The sequence below is a fragment of the Propithecus coquereli genome, unplaced genomic scaffold (genome assembly GCF_000956105.1).
Source record: "Propithecus coquereli isolate 6110/MARCELLA unplaced genomic scaffold, Pcoq_1.0 Scaffold496, whole genome shotgun sequence".
In the NCBI taxonomy this organism is placed as follows: Eukaryota; Metazoa; Chordata; class Mammalia; order Primates; family Indriidae; genus Propithecus; species Propithecus coquereli.
The window spans coordinates 836,568-847,911 of record NW_012150796.1 but is presented as its reverse complement, the minus strand read 5'-3'; the positions used below and the strand labels follow the sequence as shown (position 1 = coordinate 847,911).

The window sequence follows — 11,344 nt, the reverse complement described above, 5'->3', positions numbered from 1 at the left end:
GGGGAGCCGGCGGCCGGCCCAGGCCGCGGAGCCTCGGGCTGGGCTGTGCCCGCGAGCCCGCTCTCCCCCGGGGCGCGCCCACCGCCCAGCCCCACCTGCTCCCCGCCGGGCACTTCTCCCGCGCTCCGGGCGCCCACTCTCCGGCCTGGGCCGGGGGCGCGGGGATTCGCGCCGGGCTGAGACGGCGAGTGGGGGTGACAGGCTGGCGGGTGTTGTGGTGCGGAGGAGGCGGCACGTGTGGTGTTGTGTCTCTCGGGCTGTCAGCCCGGGCGCGGGCGGGGAGGCGGCGGGCCTCCTGTCAACCTCGGCGGTTCGGGCGGGAACTGCCGGACCTGTCAGGCCGCCGGCGCGCCCCGCGCCCCGGCCGCTTGGGCTTGGCGTTCGGAGGAGCTGGGTCCGGGGCTGCGCCGCTCGGAACTCCTTCACGTGATTTCATTGTTAACTTATTCCTCGGTTCCGTTTCCACCTAATGGAAACGGCGGAGCACCCCCTTGCAAACGGCAGGGTTGTGCCGATTCAAGTTTTTAAAGTTTCTCGCTCTTTAACGAGAGAGCGCGAAGATGTGTTTGGGGGTGGGGAATGGGGACCGGGAAGGACTGTCGGGAGCGAGTCGCGCGCTCTCTAGCCGCCGGTGTACTTTCTGAGAGTTAAGATTCGGGTCTGAAGGCGCTTCGCTTTCTGAAGACCTGCAGACTAGTGAAAATCCGGCCAGAAAGACAATGAGTAACTGTCATTCCATCTCTTAACCTTCGCGCTTAATCAGTCCGGACGTTCCCAGCTTTTAAGCTTAGGTTGTAGCTTCTCGTTTAGTTGAGCCTTAATGTCTATATAATGAACTTTCTTGGGGTAATAATGCTCTGATTTCTGTTCTCCGGAGACCCTCACCAAAATGAAGTATAGCTCGCTCTGGGTGCTTCTTTTTAGTCAGCTAATTTTAAAATAACTCGGCTCAGGTTTGAGTGTTTGCTTCAGCCTTTTCTTTCCCATCGGAGTTAATAGTAATACCTCTTTCTTAATATCTATTAGTTTTTCTTTTGATTTCAATGTCACTGCTAAGAATAGTTGCTGTGGGAGCCATTTTTCTAGTATTGTTTATATGGTAATGTAAATGTTACCCAGCGTTAAGAGCAGAAGTTCTAAAAAACATTTCAGTTAAGCTTATTTTTGGAGGCAAAGGAATTATCTAGATTCAGAAGTCACTATTTTAGTAATTTTAAAAAATTTGTATCTGCCAGATTCTTTTGTATGAAAGAATATTAACTTTGATCTAGAGAGGCAATATATTTCTGTTTGTGTTTTATTTATTAATGTTCATTTCAGGGGTAGCAATCTTGAATTAATATTTTTATTAGATTGACTTCTCTTTAGACTCACAAATAACGAATACATTACTATGCATTTGATATGTGGTATGTGCATTTGACCCTAGTGATTCTGGGCCTTTCTCATTTCTAGTTTGTCTACCTGTAGGTTGCTTATACACAATTTGACAGTTGTTACTCCCTCTAGTATGTGGATATTAATATCTTAGTTTGGGTTATCAGCATGTAATTCTTGAAATTGGATTATTTTAAAATTCTTTAAGCACTTTCACATTAGGCTACTTTCAATGTTTTGTTTTCTGTTTTGAAAACTTAAAGTAATATTGTAGTTAAATTATAAACTGGGTCTGTTAAATTGTATTTGTTGTTTCTTTTAGTATGTGAAATAGTTAACGTTTTCTCAGTCATTTTCTGCCTATCTTATTGACTGTTTTTATCCACTCCGAATGTCTGGAATTTTGAAAGATGGAAGATTCACTCTTACTTTCATTGCAGGATTCTTTCTACTAATCCAGATACTTGTTGAAGTGCTGAATAGTTTCTTGGGGAAAGATGTCAAGGAAGAGTTGAAATTCCTAGACTGGTGAGCAGAGATTGTGGAGTACAGAATAGCCAGCACCCCTCTGGTTAGTTGCAGTTTAGGTCATTCATAGAACATCTCATCTTATTTCTTTATTGTATCCTAATCACTCATCTTTTTTTTCTTTTCTTTTTTTATCCCAATGGTTTACATACATGATTGTTTTGGAATGTTAATAGAAATGTGTTAAAACTCTCATGGGTGCCCAATAAACACTTGCTACTTGGTTGCTTTAAAAGACTAGAATACTTGTTTTCAAAATGGGCTTTGGTAGAAAACTAACCTTGTTTTAATTGTTTTTCAGGCATAAGAAACACATTTTTCTGCTCTGAAGCTGGGAATGAGATATTCTTGAGTTCTTACAACTTTATGAAGAGACCCATGTGTGGTGCTACTGAGAAATTTTTGGAAAGTTTGAAGACATTTCAAATAACAGGTTATTTTGGTTTCTAAAGTAAAAGCGGGGAGGCATTCTGTTTTGTGAAAGGAGGAAGGACTCAGGCCAGAAAACTTGTATGCTATGGTTAACTGGTTCCCAGCCTCCGAGAATCTTGTTTTCCATGGTGTAAAACTTACTCAGCATCAGGATAAGGGATAACGACTCTATGGATATACAGAATCCTTCACCATGGTAAAACTCGCTAACCCGCTGTATACTGAGTGGATTTTGGAGGCCATCAAAAAAGTAAAGAAGCAGAAACAGCGTCCTTCAGAAGAAAGGATATGCAATGCAGTGTCTTCCTCCCATGGCTTGGATCGTAAAACTGTTTTAGAACAATTGGAGTTGAGCGTTAAAGATGGAACAATTTTAAAAGTTTCAAATAAAGGACTCAATTCCTATAAAGATCCTGATAATCCTGGGCGAATAGCACTTCCTAAACCTCGAAACCATGGAAAATCGGATAACAAACAAAGTGTGGATTGGAATAAACTGATCAAACGGGCAGTTGATGGCTTGGCAGAGTCCGGTGGCTCAACTTTGAAAAGTATTGAACGTTTTTTGAAAGGTCAGAAAGATGTGTCTGCATTATTTGGAGGCAGTGCTGCCTCTGGCTTTCACCAGCAATTACGATTGGCTATCAAACGTGCCGTTGGCCATGGCAGACTCCTCAAAGATGGACCTCTTTATCGGCTCAACACTAAAGCAGCCAGTGTGGATGGGAGAGAGAGTTGTGAGTCTCTTTCCTGTTTACCTCCAGTGTCACTTCTTCCACATGAAAAGGATAAGGTAAGAATGGTATATGCAACAATGTTCATAGAGGTGATGATGCAGGATGCTACAAATTCACCTGTCTAGGAAATTACATAGAAGTTGCATTCAAGTTTTGTGTTTGGGGACTTTTGTGGAGTAATCATCTCTGGTTTATTATTGGTGAGTTCTAGCTATCTCAGTCAGAACTTGAGAGAAGCTGATTGTTCTGATACTGTGAAATATTTGAAGCCTAAGATTAAAAGTGTAGAATGTTGATCTACCTAAAAGAAAATATTAAGGTTAGTATTAAAAAGTGACATACAACTTTTTTTTCTTTTTAGAGACAGGGTTTTGCTCTGTCACCCAGGCTGGAATGTGGTGGCATGATCATAGCTCACTGCATCCTCACACTCCTGGGCTTAAGCAATCCTCTTGCCTCAGCCTCCCTAGTAGCTGGGACTACAGGTGCATGCTGCCACGCTTGGCCAGTTTTTAAATTTTTTGTAGACACAGGGTCTCACTCTGTTGCCCAGGCACGTCTCAAACTCCTGGCCTCAAGTGATCCTCCTGCCTCAGCCTCCCAAAGTACTGGGATTATAGGTGTGAGCCACAGTGCCCGTCCTACAACTTTAAAACTTTTTAAAGTAAAGGTTCTTATGATACCTTACTGCTGGAAGTTGATGCGCAGCCAGATGCTGGAGACTTGAATTTGAAACAAGCAGATGACTCTAAGAACCTGTCTTTTTTTTTTTTTTTTTCCATTTTGTTGCAGGTTATCATTAGACGGGAATGAGACAGATTCTTATGACCCATAGTAGTAGCTAAGCAAACTCAGCCATTCTTCTTTCTGCTGTTTGTGTTATAGCTTTCTATCATATATTATGGCCTTGCATTTGATGACGTCCTAAGTGTTATTTTTTTGTGATAGCTATAGTTATATGGGACAGGAATGCAGCATCCTGTATTTGAAAAGTTCTGAGAGTTGGGAGTTTTGATGCATGGGTGTATACCTTACTCTGTTGTGTGTTTTATGCTGTTATTTTATGTAGTTGAAAGTATATCTTAACAGTAAATTGTAGCATTTAGATATTTGGGGATGAGGAGAATTTTGTTAGTAGCTGTTTTTTACATTGACCCAGTATCTTGGCTGTGCATTTATTTCAAGTGCTTTGAATTGTAGTTCTTTGGAAAGAGGTAGTGCTTTAAGTTGCTTCACACCTTAGTATATGTTGGTTAGCAAAGTTATCTTCATTTTGCTTAAAATCATGGAGGCTACTTCTAGGATGAGAGGATTGTAATGTTAACACTGAATGCATTTTAAAACTTTGAGATTCGATCTAAATTTATTGTAGTTATTAACAGCCCACTGAATGAACTACCTGTAGATTTTTCTTTAAATAACAATTGAAAACCAGCAGTATTTTTCTTTGATGAACTTTTTAGAGAACTATTTTAGGGTTCAGTTTTCCCTGTGAACTTTAAAATAGAAACATTATCGTACTGTTATTACCCTTAAAATGATTCCCATAGAGTCATGAATTGATAGAGAATCCCATTCATAAAATGGTTCTATATCATTTAAGCATTTAAGAGTATTTAAAAATTCAAAGTGGACAAATAACTAGAATGCTTTATTCTTTAATTCAGTGCTATAAGAACACTTACCTGTAAGAGTTGATCACATGTGGCTAAAGTTAAAGTATGGTTAGATTTCTGCAGTTATTATAAAATGATCTAACAGGTCTACTGCATGGAAACAGGAAATGATTTATAGTTAGATCAATTCAGGGCCATACCTGTGAATTGGGTATTAAGTTCTTGTTAGAACACCTGGGTGTTTGCTTTTATAATAATTTGCCTTGCTTAAATTAGATATTTTAATTTTAAAAAGTATTAACCATACATAAAATGTCAGTTGTCCATATTTTTAAAAAGGTATCCAGTGTGGTACAGTGCAGGACAAATACAAGTCCTAGAGCCCTGGCATTTTACTTTTGAAAGGGACTTTAAGAACCATCTAATCCAACAATCCGTATGTTGCAGCTGAACTGAGGACCTTTGCTGAGGCCATTTCATAGCACCTTTGCATTAAGAAACATTTTATTCCATAGAGATGTGCTGGTTTGCTTTGGTTAGAAATACCTGTTTGGTTACATAGCTTTAATATATAGTGTTGTTAACTGAAGTAACTAAATTTGGAATATACATGTGGGAAAATCGAGTTTCTTTGAGCAGACTTCTATGTGTACTGATCTCATTAGAAACCAATTTCATGATAATATCTATGAAATTAGAGTTGATGAGATCTGTTCTATATTTTTAAGTGGAGTCTTATTTTTGGTAGTGAATTTCCTGAGTGACCTTCCCCAAAAATATGAAATGCTCACATTCAGAATCATAGTACAGTGAACTCTAGGATACGGAATTATTCCCCCTCTTATCAGATTATATGTCTACACCTTTTATTGTATTTTAACTACTTTCCTTCCTCTCCTACAAACTACCTAATCAGTTCCTATGTAGAATTATGGCTTGCTGTTATGAACCTAGATTTTTCTCAAAAAAAAAAAAAAAAAATTATCCAGAATTTGACAGTGATGGAGAAAGGAAGGTGTAGGCCGGAAGTGATCTATTTTAGGCATTAGTTAAATCAGCATGTAGTTATTGAACATCTCCTGTGGACCAGGCACTCTGCTTGGATCTGAAACGGCTTTATCTTCTTTGGAATGCTAATACAGGTGTATCCTTTGACCTAGTCAACTGTGGGGTAAGAGAAGAAATTCAAGGACTATATGAGTGCCCTGAGCAAGTTCCTCTTTTTCCTCTATCAATGCTAACTTTTTACTTATTTTTATGATATTAACCTTGGAAGGAATTATGGAACTGTATGTTAAATTTTCAGCTGAGTGTTTTTTGTTCTTTTTTGGGGAGATCAACTATGTAGAAATATTTTTAAGAGGAGTTTTTGTGAAGTCACTTCAACTTCACTGTGTTATTTTCACATGGATGAGTAGTGAGTAGAATCTGTGGGACACTGTGATTTAAAAGTTTTATTCATGTTAAAAGGGAAATTTCTGAACTAGCTTTTAGGTGTGGTAGTATGTGGTAGAGTTTATTTATTTAACTTAAATAAGTGTTTACTATGTGCCAGGCATTACTTTAATGCTATACATATATTAACTCATTTAATGCTGATACAACTAACATAACAGTACCAGCAATGAAGTAGGTACAGGTGAAGAAACCGATGCATAAAGAGATTTAGTAACTTGCCCAAGTCACACAAATACTAGGTGACAGAGCTGGGATTTGAATTTGGGCAGTCTGGCTCCAGAGACTTCCTAACAGCTGTACTGACCCCCTCTTGGGAGTTGTGATGTATATTGGCTGTCACTGTACTCAAGTACAAAGTTGTCATTGTCCTTGGTGTTACTTCATAGCACATTCCCTAATTGTAAAAGGATGCATTTCCCCCATGCCCTTTCACTGTTTGTGTCTCTTTTTTTTTCTTCCGTGGAACAAATTTCAAAACTGACTTTGGACCACTGATAAGAATATTTTAGGAACCAAAGATCTTATGAATGATCTAGTTTTGTATACCTGAGTTCCATTACAAAAACAAAGTTTCATCTATATGACATTTTGCTTTATCTTTTTTTCTTCAAAATAATTTCCGTGCTTACTAATTTTCGATTGTCACTGAAGTTTTCTGATTGCAGGTTAGAGATCTATTGCATAGCTGTTAACAGAGGGCTTTAATTGGGGGAAAAATATTGCTTTCCTTGAATGTAGGCTTATAGGTGAGGAGGATTGTGTGTAACTGGCTTAAATAGCAACTTCCTCCTTGTAAATTTCTTTCCTTTTGAAATATAGATATTTCTGTAAGGTAATTTGTTCATTTACTTCTCTTACTCGTTATTTATTCACCAGACATTTGAATGTCTACTGTGAACAAGTGCATTTAGGATTTAGGACCTGTGGGGTATTAAGGCAGATAGAATAGAGATGTGAAATAAATTTTTTTGGAACACTTTTTTAGTTTATGAAATATAACTTTTTGTTACATTGTATTTTTTTTTTGTAACAGTTAAGCATTATAAATCTTTGAGAAATATGTTTCGTAGATGAGGCTTGTTACTATTTGAGATGGTCCATTTAAAATACCATCTTTTATACTGAGTCTTGGAAGGACTCATGTTCCTTTCAAGAATAATTTTCACCTTGATTTCGAACTTCTGGTTTCATTTTACACACAGAAATTTACTTGAATGTATATAGTTTGTGTTCTATATTACTAGTCCAGAAAAGTATGCTCTTTGATAGTAATCAGCCAAATCATTGAAGTTTTGCTATTCTGTGAAATAGTATTTTGAACAGAATTATAATTTGCTGAAGCATTCAATTGGAAAGGGAAGAGAAGGTATTGTCAACTAATGTTATTGTTCAGCTTATTACCTAGCTGGGTAACTTGGAGCAGAAAGATCGAGTGATAAATCTCTTGCCTTCTACTATAAGTTATATCTCAATACAGTAAACTGTTAGTAGAGTCCAAATTATTTGGTTTTACTGGAATTGATACTTTAAATTCATAGAATAAATGGGGCTTTGATAGGAACTTAGATTTTTGATGTATAGGTACTGATTAGAATGGAGATACGTTTTCAAGTTACTGAGAGTTAAGAGTGGTAAAGTTTTGATTTAGCTATTTGGAAATGGATTATTTTTGTTTTTGTTTTTGTTTTTTTGAGGCAGAGTCTCCCTCTGTTGCCCAGGCTAGATAGAGTTCAGTGGGATCATCATCATCGTAGCTCACTGCAACTTCAAACTCCTGGGCTCAAGCTATCCTCTTGGTTCAGCCTCCTAAGTAGCTGGGACTACAGGAGTGTGCCACCACACCTGGCTATGTTTATATTTTTTGAAGAGACAGGGTCTCTTGCTCAGGCTGGTCTCAAACTCCTGGCCTCAAGCCATCCTCCCACCTTGGCCTCCCAGCGTGCTAGGATTAGAGGCTCGAGCCACCGCACCCGGCCTGGAAATGGTCTTTATAGTAAAATTGCTTCACATTTTATATGTTAGAACAATGGTATTCTGTAAGAAAATTGTTTGTAAATGTAAGCTTGGTAATTGCAATTTCAGACATCCAGTTGCTATGATAATAAATTAAAAAGGCAATGAGTAGTAGTTGTCCATGCTATTAAATTCAGGAACATGTGGCCTGCTTGTCAGAATGATTGTCACTTTGAAAAAAACCAAAAAACCTTCTGAAAGCAAAAGGTAAAAAGTTGAGGATATAGTGACATGGATAATACATATTTTGTAATATTATCAAGTGTGAAATTTGACAATTTGTGATCTCAATAATTTTTATGCAATATATTTAATAATTTTTTATACAATACATTTTTTACATCCTTATTTATACCTTTTATTTTTTGTGACTTCGTGTGTGCTGGGCCCCAAGAAGGTGGCAAGAAGTAAAAATTTGTTATTAACAAGTCATCGAGGTGGATTAATTGTAAATGTGGTTAGGAATTGACTTTGTCTCAGCAGACTCGTTCATATTTTTTAAAAAACCCAGAAATTTAAAAATAATTCAGGTAGAGATATGTTTTCAATACAATATTTTTTTAAATACAATTAACTTTTCAGATAGTTTTTGGACTTCTCGTTAGCCTCTCAGTGGTAGTTTTCAGCTTGTGACATAGCCTGAAAGGAAACTTGAGCTACTAAAGCTTGGGTAGCCATTATTAATCAAAACTTGTATATCCAACCACTTTTTCTTATACTTCCACAACTTAGACATTTTTCTTATATTTACAGTTTATTAGCACTTTATTCTTTCTTGGCCTACCTTCTAATTGATGGAATAAGGGGAAGAAATTAATGAAGACATCAGATACTACAAATTGCTTTGGGAGTAGAGGTTTGGAGGATCTCACCATCTTGGCTTCTTTTTTCTTTGCTTTCTGTCAATAGGCTAAGGGAATGTAAACAGTTGCTTATAGAAACCTATTAATAGCTGACATTTGTTGAGAGCTAATGATGTGTTGGGCACTGGTCTAAGTGCTTTAACATGTTCTTATTGAAGTCTCAAAAGAATTCTACGTGGTTAAGTTTTTTAAGTATGATACTTATATAATGGGTGTTTAATGATGTTTAATAATACAAGTTTTTATTATGGTTTCATATTGAAAAATGTAAAATGAATGTAAAGAAATGTAAAGTACATTACATTTCTTTTTATCCTTGCTGCCTGTTTTTTATTTAGTTCATCCTGGACATATGGGCCAGTAATTCTTTTACATTATGCATACCTTTAATACTATGAAAGCAAATACATAATAGGAACTATTTGACAAATCCGGAAAAAAAATTGTATCATTCTAGGCCTCTTGAGGTTGTATGAATCTCCTTGACATCTTTTAGATTTGCTTTTTCTTTTTTCCATTTAAAATTTTGGAGAAAATATATTTTTTAAAATAACTTGGTTCTTAGCTACGTAAGAGAACTGAACCCAGGCACCGAGTTTGCTGGTTAAAGTAGAATTAAGAATGTTTTTTTTCCAGTGAACTGGAGAGTGTTTCTTAAAATTACAATAATGAATACTTTTCATGCTCCAATTTAAACTTTTTGTAGTGAAACAAATACATGTTACTTATAGGAATTATTAAGAGTTTCGTTCTAGTAAGGTTGTTTACCAATTGGCTACTCGGGTGGAGTCATTTCACAAAGGATCTACAGCAGATGAATTAGACCAGTAGTAACTTCACCCTTCTGCTTGTCCCAGCTGGAGCAGGATTAGGCCTCATTCAACTGCAGCTGGTTCCCAGGAAAATGAAGGCTGTTCCTTCTGGTTTTTTCCTTTGACAGGAAAGTCATAGTTCCCAACAGATGGCTTTCATCAGCGCTGTACATAACTCTAAATTCAAGGCCAGAGAATTACTTTCAACTTCATTAGGGAACAGGTGAAGAAACAGTTTGTAGTATGGCACTAGTTTCTTAAGGATTGAAATTAAGCATAGAAATTTCAGTAGTATAGCATTTAACTTTGCAGAATATCATTCTAAGTTAAAATAGTTTCTAACTGCCAGCAATTAAAAAAAGACTTACAGGAAAAAATGTCTGGCTGTAATGTTGATTGATGTGTATTTTGTTATTAAATTATGCTTACAAAGTATAGATTATTAGAAAAAAACAATTGAATCTTCTGCATTTTGTAGAATTTTGAGGCAGTAGTAATCTTGGATCATAGTGATTCTAATCTTATTTCACAAATAGGGAAACTGACAGCCATAAAGATTGAAGTGTCTTGTCCAGTGCCATACAAGTTCAAAACGTCTTGGGAGAATTAGTCGGGCCTTTCTCTGTTCAGTGCTTTTTTTCATTATGCTGTAGTACTGCTTTGTTACTATTACAGAGCAATGAATATAAAATAATGTAAGTAGAACTTTCGTCCTTAATGGAAACTATAGTATAAACCCTGGTCTAGAAAAATCTTGGTGATTTTGTAAACCACAAATATATAAATCTGCTTGTTTCAGTATTTGAAAATACCTGTACACTTTTGTTAGAGAGTTGAAAGAACTGTTTGGGAAAAGACTGCTTTCTTATGGCCCAAATTAGAGTACTTAGAAAGTTTTCTTATGTTTTTAGCTAAATATTAGAAGAATGTTGAGCTACCTTAGCGTTGGAAGAAAATTTTAGCTGAATTTTAGAAGAACATGTTGAGCTACCTTAGTGCTGGAAGAAAAAGTACTTGAGTTTGAAAAAAATTGTCCACTTAAAGATAAGTCTGATTTCAATAGGTCTGCAACACAGATGACCTTGGAGTGACTTGGATAATTGCTTAGAATTTAAAATTCTTGAGACTGAGGTTTCTGTTAATTAATGAAGTAATATTTATCAAAGATATTAAATATGGATGGACTGAGATGCAGTTTAGCACTCGTTATATATACAGAGTATCTGGGAGGAGCTTGAGAAGTTTGAAATACTACCAGTAAACAAACTATATCGGAAAGGCAGCAGATAATAAATCATTTTTGTCTTTATTGGTTTTTATGACTAACAGTTCATCTCTGCATTACTTCTACTTTGTCATAAAACTTAGCAAGTTAGTTAAGTTAGTGGCAAATAAAGGTTAAGATTGGGGACAGTTACCTGTAAAATAATTGGGCAATTTTAAGATTACTGGTATAAACTGTTAAAAAAATTTTAGCTGCCAGATTTTTTTTCAATTATTTTCTTATT

General features: G+C 36.7%; 1 protein-coding gene across 1 annotated transcript in view; it reads left to right on the top strand.

The window, feature by feature from the left end:
- KAT6A (K(lysine) acetyltransferase 6A) overlaps positions 1–11,344 on the top strand; it is a 127,528-nt gene that overhangs the window by 353 nt on the left and 115,831 nt on the right. Inside the window, exon 2 of the mRNA XM_012655999.1 lies at positions 2,207–3,130. Within this exon, the coding sequence (XP_012511453.1) occupies positions 2,531–3,130 (600 nt within the window). The 5' untranslated portion in view covers positions 2,207–2,530. The remainder of the gene's footprint in view (positions 1–2,206; positions 3,131–11,344) is intronic.